This window comes from Cynoglossus semilaevis, chromosome 17 (genome assembly GCF_000523025.1).
Source record: "Cynoglossus semilaevis isolate Cse_v1.0 chromosome 17, Cse_v1.0, whole genome shotgun sequence".
In the NCBI taxonomy this organism is placed as follows: domain Eukaryota; kingdom Metazoa; phylum Chordata; class Actinopteri; order Pleuronectiformes; family Cynoglossidae; genus Cynoglossus; species Cynoglossus semilaevis.
In genome coordinates, this window is record NC_024323.1 from 3264897 (window position 1) to 3285983 (window position 21087).

At 40.2% G+C, this 21087-nt stretch overlaps 6 protein-coding genes across 9 annotated transcripts; 4 read left to right on the forward strand and 2 right to left on the reverse strand.

Moving 5' to 3' along the window:
* Positions 1–341: 341 nt before the first annotated feature.
* On the forward strand, positions 342–3854 carry LOC103392678 (uncharacterized). The gene is made up of 12 exons (XM_008329358.3): positions 342–496; positions 719–917; positions 1152–1184; positions 1295–1413; positions 1560–1662; positions 1841–1873; positions 1966–1998; positions 2203–2436; positions 2921–3024; positions 3216–3381; positions 3475–3528; positions 3790–3854. The coding sequence occupies exons 1-11, from the start codon at positions 432–434 to the stop codon at positions 3517–3519; spliced, it is 1134 nt and encodes a 377-aa protein (XP_008327580.1). The 5' UTR covers positions 342–431; the 3' UTR covers positions 3520–3528; positions 3790–3854.
* A 255-nt stretch (positions 3855–4109) lies between these two features.
* On the forward strand, positions 4110–7666 carry elob (elongin B). The gene is made up of 4 exons (XM_008329359.3): positions 4110–4258; positions 5491–5625; positions 6071–6179; positions 6308–7666. The coding sequence occupies exons 1-4, from the start codon at positions 4256–4258 to the stop codon at positions 6418–6420; spliced, it is 360 nt and encodes a 119-aa protein (XP_008327581.1). The 5' UTR covers positions 4110–4255; the 3' UTR covers positions 6421–7666.
* A 120-nt stretch (positions 7667–7786) lies between these two features.
* LOC103392680 (protein ALP1-like) lies at positions 7787–10244 on the forward strand. The gene is made up of 3 exons (XM_008329360.3): positions 7787–8639; positions 9044–9275; positions 9375–10244. The coding sequence occupies exons 1-3, from the start codon at positions 8319–8321 to the stop codon at positions 10091–10093; spliced, it is 1272 nt and encodes a 423-aa protein (XP_008327582.1). The 5' UTR covers positions 7787–8318; the 3' UTR covers positions 10094–10244.
* Positions 10245–10489: 245 nt separating this feature from the next.
* LOC103392682 (uncharacterized) lies at positions 10490–13323 on the reverse strand. Of its 2 annotated transcripts, none has more exons than XM_017040728.2 (2): positions 13281–13323; positions 10490–11399 (listed from the first exon to the last, which is right to left on the reverse strand). In XM_017040728.2, the coding sequence occupies exons 1-2, from the start codon at positions 13306–13308 to the stop codon at positions 10795–10797; spliced, it is 633 nt and encodes a 210-aa protein (XP_016896217.1). In that variant the 5' UTR covers positions 13309–13323; the 3' UTR covers positions 10490–10794. The 2 variants fall into 2 exon arrangements, with proteins under 2 accessions (XP_016896217.1, XP_008327586.1); XM_008329364.3 differs by lacking the exon at positions 13281–13323 and adding an exon at positions 11905–12043 and having other exon boundaries at positions 10493–11399.
* armc5 (armadillo repeat containing 5) lies at positions 12542–18985 on the forward strand. Of its 2 annotated transcripts, none has more exons than XM_008329362.3 (8): positions 12542–12679; positions 13299–13639; positions 13728–13758; positions 14000–14110; positions 14354–15242; positions 15322–16079; positions 16285–16417; positions 16557–18985. In XM_008329362.3, exons 2-8 carry the CDS (start codon positions 13307–13309, stop codon positions 18031–18033), a joined length of 3732 nt encoding a protein of 1243 aa, XP_008327584.1. In that variant the 5' UTR covers positions 12542–12679; positions 13299–13306; the 3' UTR covers positions 18034–18985. The 2 variants fall into 2 exon arrangements, with proteins under 2 accessions (XP_008327584.1, XP_008327585.1); XM_008329363.3 differs by lacking the exon at positions 12542–12679 and adding an exon at positions 12709–12864.
* A 260-nt stretch (positions 18986–19245) lies between these two features.
* cox6a2 (cytochrome c oxidase subunit 6A2) lies at positions 19246–20691 on the reverse strand. Of its 2 annotated transcripts, none has more exons than XM_008329365.3 (4): positions 20533–20691; positions 20187–20253; positions 19541–19683; positions 19246–19459 (listed from the first exon to the last, which is right to left on the reverse strand). In XM_008329365.3, exons 2-4 carry the CDS (start codon positions 20251–20253, stop codon positions 19370–19372), a joined length of 300 nt encoding a protein of 99 aa, XP_008327587.1. In that variant the 5' UTR covers positions 20533–20691; the 3' UTR covers positions 19246–19369. The 2 variants fall into 2 exon arrangements, with proteins under 2 accessions (XP_008327587.1, XP_024920487.1); XM_025064719.1 differs by lacking the exon at positions 20533–20691 and adding an exon at positions 20338–20501.
* Positions 20692–21087: the final 396 nt, after the last annotated feature.

Sequence of the window (21087 nt, forward strand, 5' to 3'; positions counted from 1 at the left end):
ATGTTTATACATTTGAAACAGTAAGAGTAACACTTAAAATGTGAAGTATATATTGTGATATTCTTATATTTCATCTCAAAATGGCATTCACAGTAAGTGGGGGCAGTGTTAGGCCTTTGTTTACAAGTCCACAAACCACGAAAAAGAGTGGTGCGGAAATATGTTAAGATTGGAGTATTTTCAAGCTAAAAGCGGGAAACTATTTGTGCAAAGTAAATGCCTGAATTTGATGTCAAATGAAGTTTTATTGCAAAAATATGATTGCGGAGAAAAATTAAAATATAACAAAAATGTGTGTATACTTCCATAAAGTATAAACATAATATACTGAAATTATAATACAATAATTGTTTTGAAAAACTGTAACCGGATGTTTGACATCTTTACTTTCCGTTCGATTAATTTAACAACAAAATCTTTGTTTGAATGAAATGGGTAGATACAAGTGTGCATATGACTGTGACAGCTCGAATGAAACAGATGTGAAGTTTTTTAAGTAAGTATTTAGTATTTCGTAATATCCCGGCTTTCGTCGGGATAACGGAGGGTTAGTTAGCAGGTTGTGATAAGTCAGTTCTTAAGACGGAAATAACTAAGTTCTTTAACATTATTTCTAATGGGTCGATATTAAGGTTGGGAATAAGGTTCTAGTTCTCTTGCGATATACAAAACTCGCATTTAAGAGTAGCTGTGTGTTTGTGTGGGACTGTTACCACAGGTTCCCTCTCTACCATTCACGGAGGCTAAAGAAATGGCTTGCCAACATGAAGATGCAAGACTGGACCCCGTCCCGCTTCTCTGTGCTGTGCATCAATCATTTTGAAGAGAAATACATCGACAGAACAGGAAAATCTGTGAAACTTAGAGAAGATGCGGTTCCCACCATATTTTCCTCCCCAGCCAACACCGAGAAACAGGTTAAATCATGCTCTAAGTCACATCTGCTTCAATGTTATGTGGTTGATAATTAACTTTCCCCTTGATTTCTCACGAAGTCCTAAAATGTATAAAAGAAATAGCCATAGACATCAGTGAGGTAAAGGAAAAAGACCTGAAGTGATCTGTTGATATATAAAGTACCTATTATTATGTGTATAGATGGATGGATAATGATAATTCTTAAGGCTGATATATTTCTATTTCTGATTTAGGCTTCTCCCAAACCAAGGAGTCAGAGAAACAAGGTAGAGCATCTGAACTGCTTTCATGTCAAATTCTTCTGCACAGGTTGATTTCACACACAATAAATCAATATATTCACAATGTCTTCATTGTTTTTATGTTCTAAACCCAGCCACATCGTAAAGCCTCTCAGATTCTACCAGCTCAGTCTCCAACAGCTTCTGCTGCTACAACAAAGCAGAGTGTCCAGGAGGAAGAGAGTGGAGAGCCAACAGAACAAGTGTCTGCTGAGTGTGTTATGCTGATAATTTCTTAGCCTAAATTAGTTTATTGTTAAGGTGTACAATATAACACATATACAATAATATTATGATGTTTTTGCAGTTGAAATACATTTTAAATATTCTATAATCTTTTTTTTTGTTTCTGTGAAATAGAAATTCACTCACATCAGATAAGTGGAGGATTATAGCTGATGAGGGTCTGATGATGATAGAGTCCTTTCCGCATTTTTTCCATGGGGATTACTGCACACCACAAGTAAGCATACAGATAGTATACTGTATACTATATTGAAATAAATTATTATTCATAGAAAAGTAAAAAAAAACACTTGTCTCAGAAAGTCCTTTTCTATGAAAACAAATTACATTTTTGTATGTTTACATATTTATGAAATGTCATCAGTTCTAATGTATTGTCTTTCTGTCACTAAAAGGATATACAGTGGGCTCCAGATGATAATACTGATGTATGTATGTTGTTTTATTTTAATCACAGCATTTCTTCTAACTTAAGTCATTGCGATGCATTTTACTTAAATCATCTTCTTTCTTTTCACAGGCAGGACATAAAAATCCTGAAAACATAATTGAGGTATGTATTCTCAAAGGTTTACAGCCTCCATAATATAACAGGCCGGTGTGAATGAAAAGATCACCCAGTGCAACCTTGTTGCAAATTATCCTATGTTGATCCAACTTAGAAACAATTTTTGGTTTCAAAAATACTCTAGCATGGATCGATAACCTGTTTATACTGAGTGATGATCATGATGATGGTATAATGCTGTGACTGCAGGTCAAAGAGCCATGGCAGTGGCTTGGTCTGGATGTCAGAGGACCTCTGCCCACGACGCTGATCGGACACCGATACATCTTGACTTTGACAGATTACTACACTAAGTGGGTCGAGGCTGTTCCTTTGCAGTTGTGCCAACCGGAGAATGTGACAAAACAGATTGTGGACATCATAGCCCACTTTGGATATCCTGTCAGAATCCTCTCCAGACTGCCTCTTGATGTAGTTCAGAAAGTAAGTTCATGTCATTAATGTAAGAACCTATTTGTTTTAGAAGAGGAGACCTGCAGCACTCCTGAGTAAACAGAAACGTCAGTTTAAGTCGATCTATTCTCACATGTTCCTGGTCACACTGTTAGCCATTTAAGTCAAATGACAAATGTTTGCACAAGTCAAGTAAACCTGGAAATCTTCTCTTTCTGTTTTTCCCAAGTCTCACAAACAGTCATGACTTTTTTTTCTTGAGTCCAGACGGCAATAACCACTGTGTTATGTTTGAAAAGACATTTACAGTATGTCACAGGAGTGATTCTTTGTTCACATCTGCCTGGTCCTCTAGAGTACTAATATAAAGTATAATTAAGAAATTCTAGGCTTTAATATAATCTGTGGCATTACATAAGATTGTGGTAAAGATTCAAAATAATTGTGATATTACTGTCCTGGAACAACCACTGTCATTTATGTGCTGATTTAATGTGCTTAATCTCCATGGCAGATAAACAGCCTTCTGCAAACTGAGCTCAACGTCTCCTTCGCTCTTGTGGTTCATCATCGACAGACTGGCACTGCAGATCTGATCACACAACACCTGATCAACAGGTCTGAAGACACTGCATAATAAACGACACAATTACAATGTGCTTTATCTACAGTTTAATTAAAATGAACCATTTATCATAGTCCAGTAAATTATGGGTTACTTTATCATCATGCTGCTGAAATGTTGTTATTAATGAACAGCTGATCCGTGTCTAAAAATGAAAGCTGTGATTTCACCTACTTCCCACCAGGATGGTGAGTGATCTTGTGGAAGAGCAGCCAGCTGACTGGGACGTTCACCTGCCCGCCAAGGTTTTTAGTTTGTGTTGCACAGAACATTCAAAAACCAAGGAAAGACCCTTTTTATTGCTGTGCTGTAACGGAGTAAAGTCGGTCCAATCTCCAAGAGAGCATGATGTAAGACCAGGGCCAACATATTTTGGTTTCGGGCGAGTCTTTGTTTTAAAGAGAGTCTGAAAGAATACTGTGTTTTGACTTCTCTTTCTACAGTTTGTTTACTCCGAGATCCAAGAGAGTGCCTTTGTGGTTCAGTAGAACACTGAGGTGAGCAGATCATACTTTTCTGTGTATACAATTCTGTGAGCTAAAGTTCACATATATTTAAAAAAGTATTTTGTACCTGGAATTGCAGAAGTACTTGGATGCTTTCACTTCCCTGGAAATACCTATATTTACAGTCATCTTCTAAAAAAAACATACTTGTGTAAAATAGAAACTGCGATGACATAACATGTATCTCAGAATTTTTAGAATCCATTCCTAAAACTTGCTGTGTTACATTTTTTTTGTTGTTGTATTTTTCAGATTTGTGAAGAAAACTCAAAGCAAGACAAAACACATCATATGCCTATGCCATTGTTTCCCTTGGGCCCTGTAGTGATGGACAGAGTAAAACCTAGAGCTGCTTGTTATATATTTTGTATGTAATATTAAAAAGTCCTAATTAAGTTGCTCATTTTTAACTCATTTTTATCTCTTTCTGTGACTCCAGAATAAGTTCTGCAAGGCATTTGTTTTGCCATGTTTCAAGACGTTTTTGTCAATGGAATGTGTTTTATAAATAAAAATTTGCACTAATACTCAAAATACAAACGTGTTATTCTCTCTCCTCCATACGCTGTAAATTGACCTTAGACGGCTCTGGTGACTCTCCACCTCCCTCTGCTGGTTGGCTGCAGAGCTACCGCTCTCCCCTGTGCTGCTGCTGTGATCTCACTGTTGTCGCTGTGCAGCGGACGCGTTTATTTCTGTGTGCAGCCAACCGCAAGAAATGGTGAGTCTTGAAAACAGGTACTGCTTTTAAAGTAGAGGCTGTCGCCCTATCAAATCCTTCAGAAATTAGTAATTAGGTGGCATTCGGTACAGTCTGATGTTTTATTTTAACTAAATGAACAGAGTCAGTGACAAAAAGCGACAATTATAAAAGCTGAGCTCTTTGTTTAGCTAAGCTGTGCTTATCAGCGCTGCTGTATGTCAACACTGCAGCGCTGTCAAACTAGATATTGACCCACGACAATATACTTTTTAGTATAATGAATTGTCTTTTAGGTTTAACGTGTACATATACATAATTTTTTTAAGGAGGAGAAAGTACAACCACCTACCTTAGTCTTGATGCAAATCCAACTTGCTAACTAGCCAGAGGGTAGCCAAAGGGCTAAAGTTATTGTTAGCATTTAAGCTGTAACGTAATAATATGTGATATAAATAACTTCGATTAAAATAACAGTAACTGTAGTGTCATAAGCAGAAGGCGTCTTGTTTACTCTTTGGTTTGTCCGCAATTTACTCGTCGAGGTAGCGAGGAAGCTCTCGTAGCTAACAGTTAGCTACTCTGCTAAGCTAAGCTAACATGTCTATGACGCTGGTTAACAGCTGCAGTGCCATGACTTTAAAACCCACGCTGTGTGCAGATTCATGGAATCCCATAAAGACGAACAACACTCCAGAATTGCTGTCTGTTTCCGTTGCTACACTTTAACACAACTTAGTTGTCGCTGACTCAGTCAGTACAAATATCACTTGCACTCACGCCTTCTCCAGCGTTTGCTGCTCAGTTTTGGTAAAACCAAAAGTCATTACATTACATTTTGTCCAAGTGCCGTGCCAGTAGGATTACTGTTTGTAATTGTTTTGTTACTTTTTATTATTAATATGGTTCCGTGGTGTAGAAATGCGATCTCGTTCAACTGGTTTGGTTCATGAAGGCTGTCAGGTAAAATGATCATCTCTTGCTGTTAAAACACTATTAGCTTTACCAACAACGTAAACAAAGTGTGCAGTGAAAATAATTTCTGACTTTTTTTCACTTTTTCTTAGATCTTTGTAATGCTCATATAATAAATAAATCTCTGGTTATTATTATTTCTGTGGATATTTAACAAAACATTTGATGAAATCTTCACTTAATTATTATTTTGACAACTAAATATTTAATACATTTAGAGTTATTTGTGTAAATAGTGAGCACATCATTAAGTGACCAACCCTCTCTTCTTACCTCAGGATGTGTTTCTTATGATCCGGCGTCACAAGACGACAATCTTCACAGATGCCAAAGAGTCGACAACAGTCTACGAACTGAAGCGCATTGTTGAGGGCATTTTGAAGAGAGCACCTGAAGATCAGAGGCTTTATAAGGTGATGTAAAAAAAACACAAGTGATAAATGATCGTACAATGACGTGTTTCCATGAATGAACTAACTTTAAATAAGTTTTAATATTGTTATATTTACATGACCAGAACAAGTGGATATGAAAAACTGTATGTAAGAACCAACACTGATGAACTGCTTTGTGCTTAGATATAAGCTGTGCCTAAATTATGTCGTTACACATTTCTGAAGCAGTGATGCAGAAATAGTTCATGATCTGTAAACACTAGGAACTTTAAACTTTAGTTCCCTGCTTATTTATTTTATTATTTATTTCTTTATATCTCAGATATGTAGTTTGAATGTTAAACAATATTTGTGCAATTTAAAAATAACATAATAATCGGTTCTCTTTTTTCCAAATACCAATATTGTATTGGTATTGTATGTAAAAAAAAAAAAACATGACTGAGATTTTTGTTCTGTTCAGGATGATGTGCTGCTGAACGACAGTCAAACACTCGGAAACTGTGGCTTCACAAACCAAACAGCCCGACCTCAGGCTCCGGCCACAGTGGGATTAGCTTTCCGTTTGGCTGGTAAGAAGACTTCAGTTTCATTGGTCCATATTCTAATTCCCAAAGCTAGTTTTCTGATTTGATATCTTGTCTCCTCTTCATTGTGTCACTTCTCCTGTCACGTCCTTCCCTCTGTGTCCTCGTCCCAGATGATTCCTTTGAGCAGCTGAGGATTGAGCCCTTCTCCACTCCCCCAGAGCTTCCTGACGTCATGAAGCCCCAGGACTCGGGCAGTACAGCCAATGAGCAGGCTGTTCAGTGAGGGCCGGGGCGGGTTTAGGAGAGTAACACACAGGGGGTCTGAGGGAGGGAGGGACTGAATTTTGGGAGGTGATGCTTCAGTGGGTACGAGTTTTGCTGACCCATCTCTAGGTGGGCATAAACAATTACATGGACTCCCCTTGTTGTAAACCCGGGGGCGTTTAGGTGGTAAATTTGTCCAGAAATCGGAGAACGCATGCTAAATTGATTCTTTCACACAAGACCCTACAGAGATAAGCGACGGACTTGTCTTGACACTGTCAGTCATCCATGACATTGGTAAAGGCTGAACATTTAAAAAAAAAAAGTACCTCGTATTTAAGTAATTTTACTCTTTATTTGGGGTTAGGCTCACACCGTCTTGCTTTTTTTAATTTTATTTGCTGGCTTAAATGTGAGCGTTGATGAGGTGTGACATTTTTAGACATTTATGTTTGTGTTTCTTTATTAAACAATGACTAAGATTTATCATATTTTTGGTCTTTGGCCTGGTTATGTGTTGCAAAAATAGTTAGGAGTTTGTGGATGTCTAAGTTACTATTTGTATTTAAAGGACTTCTGAACAACACCAATTTGAAATCACAAAGATTCGCTGGTCAACAGAGGATTTGGCTCAAGGTGATATTTTCCTGACACTTAATCAATCCAAGCTGTCTTACTGTTACTACACAGAGGTTACTGAGACTGAAGCTGAGACTCAGTCCTGGTTATCATGAACACATGTAATGCTGGTGTAGATCTGAAATCAACGGAGGATGAAACAGCAAAAACAGACGTTATTGATTTGTACGTGTTATTGCCAAGTGCAAACTGATCAGGTGTCTTTTCCAGTGTTGAATGCAACTCTTCAATGAGAAGATTTTGTAAACATCAGTCATTGGGTTTATAAAGCTCACTGTGCAGTTGTGTGATGTTACGGAACTATATAAAAAGACAAAAAACAGACTTTCAATCACCACCGCCTGTCACCACATTTCCTTCCCATTCAGCTTCAGCTCACGCAGTTATTTATGCCATGATTTTAAAAAAATCTTATGCACAACACTATATATTCATTTAAAATTGTACAAAAATGGGCCACGTGATGAAGAAACTTGCAAGGAAAAATGTCCCCCATCAGATAGAGAAGAAAGATTATTAGGAATTGAACGTTGAAATATATTTTAAAAAAAATCAAGGAAGTTTAACAAAAAAGATATGATCGAAGTTGCAATTGTAACTGATTTACCATTAAAACAACAGTTTTTTTTCCACCCTGATGGTCTGTGGTCTTTTTGGTTGTCCGTAAGCTTCAGCCCTCACCCAATATATACAGTATACTGATGGATGGTTGTATAAAAACTTCGATTTTGTAAATGAATTTCTAGAAGTTAATTGGTTAGGCATTTTAATCATGTTTTGTTTAGTTTTAAAGGTCTGCAAAATTATAGAATCTTATGCTAATGGGACAATTTTAATGTTTTGGTCGACTTCACGATATCGTATCCTTCAATTGACCTTGAATAACTTTAAGATATAAATATGAAACTTTTAATGGGTTACCTTAATTAAATGTACTAAAAATGTTCAATGGAAGAGTTATCCCCGAGGTCATGTTTACATCTGTACGCGCATGCTCAGTCTTCTTTTTACCCACTTAGCTTGATAGACACGCTTTGTATGCTACTTGTAAACCACTACGAATGTGTAATGTAATTGCTTGATTGGATGCCAATAGTTTGCTTTTCTGTTTCTTTAAAAACTATTTTTTGGAAGATGTTTTTAAAAGCGTGGAGGCGGTTTTCGCTCGGTTCCTCGTTTTGAGTTCCATAGCTTGGACGGAGCTAAGCTAGGTTTGCATTATGTTGAGAGCAGCACCAGCAGTAGAAGGAGAACCCTGTGTGTTTCTCTTCGAGTCAGATGGAGGTCAGTGGGTTTGTGATTTCAGCAGGCAGGGCCGTGCTGGACATGGTGGAGCGGGAATGGCAGCCTCTGTCTGCGGATGAGTTGGATCAGCGACTGGACCATGCGGTGGAGGAGATCCTGGAAACTGAGCTCATAACGCAGCTAAAAAGTCAGTCGACTTCCCCTCCAACTCCTCCCGCTGCTCCTGTTTATGTTCACTTACTACAGAGTCAACACAATGTGGAGCCGCAGGTTCTGCAAACAGCCGCAGCAGTCTGTGGTTCTCCAGTCCATGAAGAGGAGACGGCGGATAGTGGAAACAGTGCAGCCGTGAAGGTGATGGATAGTGGGAGTGGGGCAAAGTATCATCACTATTATCATGTAGTACACCGAAAAAACTCAATTTTGTACGTTTTATATATCGCCATGCGGTATGACTAACAACAACATAAGCAGATTCCTGGGAATCATTTCAATAATAATAAGTTGTTATCCACCTGGCATTTTGAAAGATGCTGCCTTTATGTGCAATATCACACCCAATATTCTTTTACCTTTTTAAAAAAATGTTTATAATTTGAACAAAAATAAGTTAGTCCAATACCTTTATTAACAAAACTTAGTACACTTAATTGAAATTGACTTCATCCATTTTAATTTATAGAAAAATATCAGTGGTTATGTATTTAGTGCATCCAAAGACTGATTTGGTTGTTGGATACTGTGTTTCCTCTCCACAGTGCATTACAGAGTTGCTCCAAAGCTCTAAGTCACAGCGCAGACTCGCTGGTCGGGCTCGCCTGTCTCTGTCTCAGACCGTCCTCCTCTCTCTTACTCTGCTGTCTGAGCGTATAAGCTACCGCACTGTATCACGGCGCTTGCTCTTGGAAAAAGGAAATATCCACAGGAACTTCTTTTCTTTCTGTGAATGCATCAGCACACAAGCAGAGAGGAAGATCACATGGCCTGTGGGTGGGTTGATCACAGTTAGCGTTATATGGACAAAATAAATTTGTTTGATGGTTGCAAAGACTAAGTGATAAAAGCTGTTTTTTTGTTTGTAAATCTTAGGTGATGATGCTGCCCATGCACTTTTCCCACTTGTTCATCTGGAGAAGAGGACAGAGGCGGCAGAGCAAACTGTTCCCCAGGTTCTTGGAGTGTTGGGACATACCCACATCCCTATGCGCTCGTCATTAGGGAAACGTGACCTAGAGACATCGGTCCCTGAAGTGAAAAGGATTAAGAAGGAGGCTGATCCAGACTCCTGGTTAAACCTTGAGCTTTTATGTGACCACAGAGGTCGCTTCCTACACTGTACAGTCAGTAAAGGGTCAGACGTGGACAGAGGCAGTGCCCTAAGACACAAACTCCAACAGCATCCTGAACTGATGCCTCCTGGCTCATGCATCCTTGCCAAAACTGGCTACCCACTCACTGCTGACATCATAACTCCTTATAGAAAAAGTCTTGGACCAAGAGAAGAGCTCTTTAACAAGATACTGGAGGAGCATTTTCTCATCCTAGGTCAAGCTGTTTCCAGTCTAAAAGCCAGGTTCCAAAGACTCAAGTATTTGGATATTGGGAACTATGATCGAGCCAGAGCTGTAGTGCTGACCGCCTGTGTACTGCACAATGTGTTTTTGGACATGGGACAGGTGGTTCAAGTAGAAGTAGAAAAAGAAGATGACCTTAACCACAAGGGAGATTATGAGGAAGAGGAGGGCATAAACAAACGTGATGCTATCTCAGATAGGTTGATTAAAAGTTTTGAATTGTCTAGCATGTAACGTTATAATTTATGCTATAATGTGTTTATTAAAACCTTTGTCACAAGTCACTGTCTTGAATCTTGGATCACATTTCCAGACAGCCAGGACTTTTTAGGGACTTTTGCGAATAAATGTCCCTTACATTATTTTTTTCTGAGAAACCCTCTGCTATTAAAATAATTTCATTGTTTGAATTTAATTATTATAAACAAATTGTTGACAGATTGTATCTTTATATTGACAGTTTCTATGTGTTACAGCAATGCTATTTAAGCAGTTTAGCCCTGACTTAAAATGTTGTCAGCAACATTGTGATAGTGGTATAAAAGTTCGTAAAAAAAACATATTGACATTCTTACAAAGGTAAACGTAATAGGAATAATGAATTGAAAGCACAATACCAAATAATGGCATTATTTTTAATCATGATTCTCTGTAAATATGTACAAATCAAAATTGACCAAAATAAGGGTTGTGATTACTATGCTGGCCCTCATCATGATGTCATAATCAGTCTATGACTGATAAATATATTTTAATGATAATTAGACATTCAAGAAAAATGTTAAACCCATCAGGTTTAGGGCTATGTTATGCTTGTCATTCTGAAGACGTGTGTGTGTCCATACATACATGTGCGTATCTATATACATTTATGCAGTACGTGACCCATTTGTTTTAGTTAAACAAAAAACAAACTGAACTAGTTATCTTCTGGCCTAATTTCCCTCCTTTGACGTCGGTGTGTTGTTCTTCTGGGCCAAGTTGGAGATGGCCTGGGCCAGGTTGTTGATGGCCTCTATCTTTCTCTCCTCCAAGGCTTTCTGCTGTGCCCACATGTTCAGCTTTCGCTCCTGTAACTCCATATAAAGCTGCAGGACATCCTGTGGAGGTCGGACAGGGCAGGGTGCCACTGTTACAGGTGGCGTAGGGAGGATGGGCATAAACCTTTTGCTTGCTATGGCCCTGCCCACTTTAGTTCCACTGAGCTTAGCTCTACGCTGGGCTTCGATGTCCTCCCTGGTCTTACCTAGGACATCATGCATGGGCTTGAAGAACTCCCAGTGAATACTTGTTGCCCCATGCCTTTTGGCCCGTTCTGTGTTCTTCCTGTACGTGGCCAGCATGTTTCTCCACTTGAGATCGCACTCATAGGCTTTCACCAAGACACCCACAGCCTCTGACTCTCTCATTTTGGCATTAACCTTCTCCGCCACCATCTCCCACAGTTTCTTTTTTTTGCACACTGGCTGGTCAAAGTCAGGGTCCATTTCCAGGCGGATGTTGACGAGGTGCCATGTAGCCTGTAGTGTCCAAATAAATTCTACACAAGAAAACAGAAAGATCACCTAATTTTAACAGTGTAATTCAAAGTGTTAGCACAATTTTAAAAAAGAGAATTGAAAACTAAAGTAAAGTAAAAGTAAACTAACTAAAGTAGAGCATTTCAATGCCTTGTACAGTAAAAGACAATTACTTTCTAGTTACAGTTCTATGTCAGACTTTTTAAAAAATGTTAGAAATGACAGCAAACTTACATCACTTGTCAAGTATTTATCTCAATTACATCATAAGCTGTGTAACAAATAGAATAAAAATATTTAATATAAATATTTATAACTTTACCAAATAGTTTGAGTTACATAAACTCTATCATAGTACATTTGTATATTCAAAAAACAAATTTTGCCTCCAGACAATAAAACTCCAACCAGGAAAAAAAATAATAGTTCAGCCCTAACAATTAATTTGTGTTTTTAGTTCCGTCATCGGGAACCCCACACATCGTGCGATGACTGGTAGAATCCTACTGAACTTTAAGCACTAACCTCCTTTGCTTTTACTATCGGCTTCGACACTGGACACGACGGTTTCTTTTTCTTCAACTTCCGCGTTTTGTATCACGATCGTTTCTATGACCTCCATTTCGTCAAACGACTTCAATTAGTGAGTGGAATCTTTGCACCGAGGAATTTAACAACCCCTTAAAAAAAATCGATGGACGCTTTCGCATCAGATAAAATGATGATTATAACAACGCCGCCAAGCATTATGGGAAGTACAGTCCATTTACGTTGACACATTCACAAATTGTATAAGTGGGTCAAGAAGCAAAACTACAATCATGACATGCGAGTCATCAACAACGTCCTCGTACCCTAAAGACTCAGTCTTTCGTCACAAGTCCGACGACGTGTGCAACTGGAAATGTAGTTCTTTACTCACACAGACAGGTTCGTAAAGCCGAAAAAAACGGATGCTGAACTACAAGCCCAGTCACACGCCAAACAGCGCCTCCTCTTCAGTCCCTGCCTCTCTCGTCAGGCGCCCCCGTTTACTTGTTTGGCTAAAGATGGCGTTAGCGGCTAACACAGACGACCGCATTCTGTTCAACAAAATTTATTTGGCCACTTGTGACAAAATAATGATGTAGTCGTACTTTAATTCGTCAGACGATGTGCAAGCAAATGTGGCACAAAGAGAAAATACAATTCCATATTGTAGAACTACCCTTGGTGGGCTTCGTCACGATGTAGGCCTGTTCTTTAGGGAGTGGACCAAGGCTTCTGGAAACTCCATTACCCGACAACGACCGCGTCTCAGGTGGTACAACTTAACTTTCTCCCGATGGTAGCTGTAGTTTCAGTTTAATGACGTGATATTTTTGTCACTATTTTACTTGGAAGTTTAAAATGACGCTCTGTACTGTTTCATATATGCAAAACGGGGATATGATAAAATAGAATTTTCGTAAATTAGTCTTAAACACGTAGAAAAGGGAATTTGTGGTAAGTTGTAACAAATATAAATATAATAATTCATAATTAGCGCTTGTGTTAATAGTCCAGACAAGGTATGTTTGCTTTGTCATATAAAATGTTTCCCAAAAACTGGTTCAAGGCCCACATGTTAGTGTGCAAATATTATTCTTGGGTCACATATAGATTTACATTGTTTTAAAAGTAAGATTTTGTCTGGTGTGACTTTACAGAGATTAGTTTTGGAGACATCATTCCAAAATACTTTTTGTTATATTGCACTCTGAGACTATTATATAAAGATATGCTTATTCACATTTTTCAAAATGTCTATGATTTTAGTACTGTAATAGTTTAATGTTGTGTCATTGTGATGAAATGTTTTACATTAAAATGAATGTTCTTTCATTTGATTAGATAAGAAAGTTAAATGTTAAGTCACTGACCCAGTTGTCCAATATCAGGAGGGACCATGGCGGCATCACCGGAGTCCTCTTTGTCATGGTGCCTGGCTCAAATCTCTAGACCTGGCTCTGGAGCAGAGCATCATGGTAATAACAAGACAGACACGAACAAAGGCAAAGAACTGGACAAGAGGTCCAGAATATCTCAGTGGCGAGCCCTGGTTGCCATTCGCACACAACACATCAAGGGAGACAAAGCTGGCATTGCCAGGTTCAGGACTCAAGGTGGTCTTGAGCCATTGCTGGACCTACTGAAACAGCCAGAGTGTTCCAAAAAAACACTGGATTTGGCTCTGAGCATCCTGGCTAACTGCTGCACTGAATCTCAAACATGCATAGAGGTGAAACAGAATAACAATCAATAATCCTAGTCAACTATTTTTTTCCAAGCAGTGAATATTGCTGACATTTGATTTGTTTTCACTATAGGTTCGCAAGCTTGATGGAATAACTATCGTAGGTAAGTAACGTTATTATTATTTTTTGTAAAACCAAACTTTATTTTAAAAATATTTTTAATAGACATACAGACTTTGCAAATTATAAGTTAAAATACATACTAAATACCAAATTTGCTACTTGGTCCAAATGTTTTCACTACGGAATTTGTATAATTAATTTAGCATTTATCTTATACATTTCTTCACGGAATTTGTATAATAAATTTAGCATTTATCTTATACATTTCTTAACTGTGTCAGTGAGTATCCTGAAAAGAAATGTAGCCCTGGACAGCGTTCAGAATCGAGCAGCCCGGGCTTTGGGAAACCTGGCCATGGATTCACAGAACTCTGCACTTATCCACTCTGCTGGTATGTGTTCTAATGTTACCATTTTTCTCTCTGCATCATATAAATTCATCCTTTTTAGGGATCTTGCAGGCATTGTTTTTTTTAATTTGTGGAATTATGTAAACTAAATATTAAGTTTGTATTGCGTATTTGGGAGGTGCACCAGATTTTATTGTCTGTTATTGTATTTTAAAATGTGTTTAAAGCCTGTACTGTGGCTTTAAAATCATAAAATCATGAATCTATGTTTGTGTTTTCCAACAGGTGGCGTTCCTCTTCTTCTTCTCTGTGTCTCCGTTTCTTCCACCTCGTCCTCCCCCACCACCGTTCCCTCCAAAGACACCTGTCCTAAACTAGAGTGTGCCCAGTCAGCAGCTCGTGCACTCCTCTACCTCTCAGATACTCCCTCTAACCGCCTGTCTTTACTCACCCAAGGAACCTTATCTGCTCTTGCTCCTCTCATTGCTCCTGAGTATCCACAAGGGCTGAGGCGGGCAGCACTCAGGACCTTACATGAACTGACTCGGGGTTGCGGTGTCGAATGTGCCAGGGAGGTGTCCCGATCTGGTATCCTAGCCCAACTTGGTGTCATGGCTTCAGGGGAGTCTGGAAAATCTTATGAGGAATTGGCCCTGAAAACCCTTGCCAACATTTGCTCTCAAGGTTGCCTGAGACCCCTGGTGGGGTCACTGGGAGTCATTCAGAAGTTCACGGAGGAAGTTAGAAAGGACCTGCAGAAGTCTGGGGTCTTCCTCAAGGCTCTTTGCATGTGCTGCAAGGAGGCAGTCAACAGAGTCAAGGTGAAGGAGAGTGGTGGCCTGGAGGTGCTGACCAGCTTCTTGTCTACACAGCAGGGCCATCCACTCTCTCGACTTGTCATTCTGGCTTGTGTCGACTTTGTGTTTGATGAATCTGCAATGGAACAATTACAAGAGTTAGGGCTGGTCCCTCTGCTAGTGGCACGTCTGGTTGATCTCACCAAAGGAGAACAATCTACCGAGAAGATGGACACAAGTCCATTAAACATGTCTCCGACTGAGCTCCTGCCTCCATCATGCTTTGAATCTTTTGACTTTCCTCCTCCTGAGGGTCACAAAAAGGAAGACGCTGTCAGGGAACAAGGCCTCTGTTCATCAAGTTTTCAAAGTCTGAGGTATGGAATGTCGAACCCATAGCTTTCCCTTTCTATTATCTATGTACTCAATCATCATTATTAATCCAATGTTTTTCAGGTCCTGGTTGGTATCTGAGGGACTGATATCTTCAGAAGGAGATCTGCCAGATTCATCCGGCGTTGATGTTGAATGTGAAAGTCCTCAGCTTCTACAATCCTCATCCCCAAACCCTTATTTAAATCATCTTAAAAGCCCCTCCTCCTCCATGAACACTTCTGTGTCTACTTGTAAAAAAACAGCCCAGCCTTTTTCAGTGTCACCCTTGGATAAAGTCCCTGATTTGACTACATCTAGTCCTCAGTCCCCTGGTTCACTCACAAGCCAAATCAACCACTGTTCCTCTGCTGCCTCCTCTCCCACTGAAACACCTGTGATGGCATCAAAGTTTTCATCTCCTCAACGACGGAGGCAGCGGACACACTCAACAACATCACTTACCAAAGTCATATTGGAGACCCCTCCTTCTATGTCCCGTCAAATGACTTACCATCATCCTTACCACCCCGAACCATGGACCACCGAGTCTCCTATTTTGCTGCTGTTGTCACGCTTTTCCCATGCCAGCGATCCAAGTGCTGCTCTGGTCACTTCGGGCACCATGTCCGGTCTGCTCTACTACCTTACCCAGCACCAGGACCCCAGCAGCAGGTGCTTCCGTATGCTCAGCAGGCTGAGCTGCAACCCAAACTGTCTGCAGGCGCTGGTCCGAACGGGCACAGTGGCATTGATTCAACACCGTCTCTGCCAGAGAGTGGGTTGGCGCAAGGGCGAGGACAGGCAGACAGACGGAGTCAAAGCCAAACTTAAACAACTAGGTACGATTGTTGGACAAAATCAACTGAATTGTGTCCTGGTGTTTTATTACTAATTTTATCCCTGTTTCATTGTCATATCATTTTGTTGGGTCATTGTATCAAGCCAGTGCAGATTATACCTTTTTTGCAGATTTTACTTTGATGAAAATTCATTCCACTATTGGTTAATTCAAACCTGATGTTTGACTCTCTTTATTCTTTGAAGGTGTTTCTCTTCTCAACAATCTGCGAGTCCAGTGTGAGTCTGGATTCGGCTCTGGGGTTCTGACCCGGGTGATGATGTCTGGCTCAGAACTGGACAAGTTGAACTGTGCACTGTCTTTGCCGTTAATCAGCAGGTAAGTTGTTGACAAGTTATTTTTACTATCTTTTTAGCCATACTGAAATATTTTTAATTTTAGTGTCAGTAAGATTCAGACGAAACAAAGACTTGTAGTCTGTTGTTATTTTAACTTTATTCCTTTTTTTCATTCACAGCAACAGGGCTCTGCTAAAGAAACTCCTCTTGGACAGTGGAGGTCTACTTTTAGCACTGCAGCCGCTAACTTATTGTAGTGAGGAACTTGATGTGGGTGGAGAAAGCCCGGCTGGATGTAGACGACTGCTCTGCGACTTGTTGAATTCACCTCACACAGGTCAGAGCTCTGAGGTTCACTCACTGTACTTCTCTCTTCTGAGTGGATGTCTGTCCACTCTCATATGTTCCTTTAAAACTGAGCTTCAACAAAAGCACACAGGTGCTGCTGTTACAGGTGCTGTCAGTCAAACAGACAAAACTTTACCTCCTCCCTCAAAGAGACCTCGTTTAGCTGACAAATGTCCCTACGACCTTTCGCATTACGACCTGCTCTTGCTGTTGGATGATGGGACTCGTGTCCCGGCCAATAGGGAGGCTGTGGCTGGTGAAGAGGCAACAGACAGAATTGGCTCAGAATACTTCCGTGCCCTATTAAGAGGTGGATTTGGAGAAGCTCAGTGTAAATCAAAAGATGGCATTCCTATCAAAGACGTTAGCCAGGGAATGTTAGTACCTGTCTTGCATTATCTACATGGCTGTCGCCTCAGCAAGGACAGAGAATCAACAAGAAGAAACGATCAAGGAAAGATGGGAGCATCGTGTCAGATTTTGGACTCACTGGTCCTCGAAGGTCTGAGTACTTGCAGTAAAGATGCAGAAGAGGATTTGAGAGATGACTTCACTTTCCAGAAAAGCCCTCTGGTCCAGGTAATGATTGGTGCCTGTCGGTTTTTGGTTAGTGAGCTGAAGCAGGAGCTGGAAGATCTGTGTGTTTCTCTGGTCCTGTCTTCTTTAACCAGGGCTGCTAAAAAACCAGCAGCATCTGAAAAGGAAACAGCTGATAAAGCTGCACCTAAAACAGACCCAGAGTGTCTCCAGTCTGCTGAGGAGGACCTGGCTAACCGGACATCAGAACTGGAGCTGACTGGTTTCGAGATTCTCACAGACAGTTTTCTCAGTCCCAAACCAAACGGTTCACCACAGCAAACGCACAACAAGAAACCCAATGTCAATACGGTCGACAAGGGAAGCTGTCCAGTCAAACACGTCACGTCCATTTCCAAAGTGCGTCGCATTTCATTCGTGGACAAATCAATCACTGCAAATGGGGCAAGGTTAAAACCAAAGAACCCGGTCAAAGGGTCACCGAGGCCTCTGAAATCAACAGCTCAGGACGATCACTTCACCTCAGGAGGAGGTGCAGCTGGTGGAGCTCTGGCTGCTCTCCTTACACAGTTGTACTGGTTTTCCCAGTGTTATAGCTATCCAACCCTGGGTCAGACCTGCCTCTCCCTGCTGCTGGGTTGTCAAGACTGTCCACAGCCTTTCCCGTACTCCCTTGTTGGGGATTGCTTTCGCACACTTGCCGCAAAGGCCGACTGTGTTGAGGCTCTGAAACAGGATCTCATGGTTCTGGTCACAACAGCGTTGGGTTGAGTTAGAGTGAGACTAGAAAGTTGGGAATATGGTTTACTGTTTCATTTTTGTTTTTGTTTTGGGATAGCAGCTCTCCACACTGATCTCCTGCACTGGTTTAGCATGGACAGCCTTAGGTGAGGCATTATATTCAGTGTAATGACTGTTTTTTTTTATTCTTTGCTTTTGTGGATTCCTTTGGAAAATATTTTGCTCATTAGGAAGAAATCATCTACTCAAAGCGCTGTGTGCTTCACATGGTCTGTGGAGGAGCCAAACGATCATATCATACACCATAAAGTTCCCTGTTATTAATTAGCGTCCACGTAATTTCTTTAGTGCCATGTGATTCATCCTGCTCCAGTCATACTGCTGGCAAAATGAGCCTTAAGAAGGTGCAATTTAAAAAAGAATTTAAATCAAGCCAATTTTTTTTTTCTATTCATGTACTTGTTTATTATTATTGCCAAAATGTTCTATATCTTTTTTTTTTAATTGATATCAGTGAACGGATTTGGTTCTTAGACTGGATGCAGGCATAATTGAAGTGGATGCCATTCCTTTAATGAAATTATGATAATCCTAAATGCAAGTCATAATCACAGTACTGTAATCCAAAAAACATTTTTGTTCTTCAGCAATGGAAAAAAACACGTTGTTTTTTTTCTAGTTCAAATGTAAATACATACATAGAAATTGTATCCTGTCCCAGCATGAAGTATTTTGTTTTTGTTGACTGCTATTGAATTTACTTCTAATGACATTTGTTATCATTTTTATTTTATTTTTGGACAAAGTGTAATCACATGACTAATTTCATTAATGTCATTTTTGCTTAAAGTGCTGGAGTAATCAGGAATCAAGGAGCCTGTTGTTTATTTTGTAAATATAGATCATATAAAAAAAAGGCCTTGTAAAGATTTGACTTTCCACATAATGAACCTATGACAGTGAATACATTATTGGAAAATCATTTTGGTCTCCTACTTTTTCTGTGATATTATTGTAGCCTGCATATATGTAATGAATGGAGTTGGGAAACAGACCTCTGGCCTCAAAAGAGGCTGCGCCCCACATTTTATTTTGATGAACTTATCATCTTAATCATTAGGTTCATGTTAATGTCAACATAACGCAATATACGCAAATGTACCTGTCAAAATCTCTGGGTTCAAGGAAGTATGTGGTGTTAAAATATTGGCTGTACACTGGATTGAAGAAATGATAAAGAGACACAGTCCAACACAGTAGTTTTATTGCTGTCTGCTTGGCCCCATGTTCTGTATGAGTTAGCCACACACGCTGCAGACAGAGGGTTTAAAGGTGTTTCTCCACACCACGTAAAGATGACGGTTGCTCAGTGGTGGCTGCTCTCGTAGCCATTAGGCAGGGGATTAGTGTGAGGATTGTGGAACAGGGTGTGGTTTCCATCCCCCCAGGGAAATTTCTGAAATATTCAGTAATACAAAGTTATATTTGTGGAGTAAATTGTACCAAACAAGTGGGTGTTTCAGCGAATGAGACTCACCTTTGTGCGGACACGCAGGTGATTGTATGGCACAAACTCTGGCTGCTCATGGGAGTGCTCCTGTGACTTTAGGTAAGCATTAAGGCAGCAGACACCAACGCCAGGCAAAGCCAAGGCGAAGGACAGGATCTTCCAGGTCCTTGCTGTGGGAGAGAGCAGGTTAAGGAACAATGCTAAAGCGCTAATGAACACTGCTGTAATGTTCCCAAGTGAAGTAACATATTTAGGTTTATGACTACTGTGTGTCTACTGCAGGGGTCTCAAACACCAGGCCCACGTCAGGCCTTTAGTCCATGAACTACCCACATGTGAGTAAGTGTTGTCTTACTGCCACCTGCTGGTTCTACTAATGGATTATAAGTTTGGCAAAAAAACAGAACAAATACATGAGTCAGTAAATTTAATATGGTTTAGTTTTATTTTAGTACAAACTTGTTCATACTATACCTATAATTTATAAACCATGCATTAGTTCCAAAGAGCACAAACATGCACAGTGTCTGCCAACTCTGCAGACATATCCATTCAGACACAGGTGACAGTAAGCATGTGTACGTGCAGCTGTTGCCCTCAGAAGACCTGACTCTGAAAGCTTTGGTGAGTTTGGGGTTGGATTTGGTTTGACAGGTTCAGTGAAGACACCGACCTCTTTCCCCATGGCTTGAATGTGACGCAGCAGTCAACACACGACGAGCAGCTCCAGCAGCTGACATCTGTGGAGGAGGTTAAAGAAGTCAGGCAAACACTTTCACTTTGGCATATACTCTACTAGTTGACGATATATAGCGAAGACGTACACTTTATTTACTGTATGAAACGTAGTTAAGATCTAAAGAAGCTCAGGTTATTAGTGGTGTTAAAGGAAGCTCTTTGTCTGAAACTCAGATTCTATGCTGAGCTGTGGAGTCCAGGCCCAGGAATAGTGTACTGCATTCAGAGGAAAGGTTACCGTCCTGCAGCTGGAAAGTATACAAAGTCAGGTGTAAACTTACTTTGCTTAAGGCAGGCAATATCTAGATGTTTGTGTTGTCCTCCTAATTTACTGATTTCCAGTCCTCCTTTATGCTTGTTTGTCCTTCAGTTTGTCCTGGACTGAACTCACTGTCTCCTCCCCATTTCAATCTGTCTCTGTGCCAAGGAACGGTTCATATTTGGGCAAGTGCAAAGGCGGGTTGATATGTGTGACGAACGGAGGGAGGCGTGTCCCCGAGTGTGTACTAGAAGGAATAGAGAAAATATCAGATGAATGAAAGACAATAGGGAAATATATTTATTGTGTTTTTCAGGCAGAACCAGTGGCATTCTCTGTTGTCTTTTGTGTAGGGATTTTGCATGCTCTCCTTGTGTGTACCATGGTTTCCTCCCTCTGTCCAAAAACATGTAGGATGAGGTTCATTGCTCACTCTGAATTGGCTCTAACGTTTGAAATGAGTGTGAATGGTTGTCTGTCTCTACATGTGGCCATGCAGTGAAGCAGTGGACTGTCCAGGGTGGCCTTGCCTGATGACCGGTGGGATTGGCTCCAGCTGCCCTCCTCCTCCACCCCC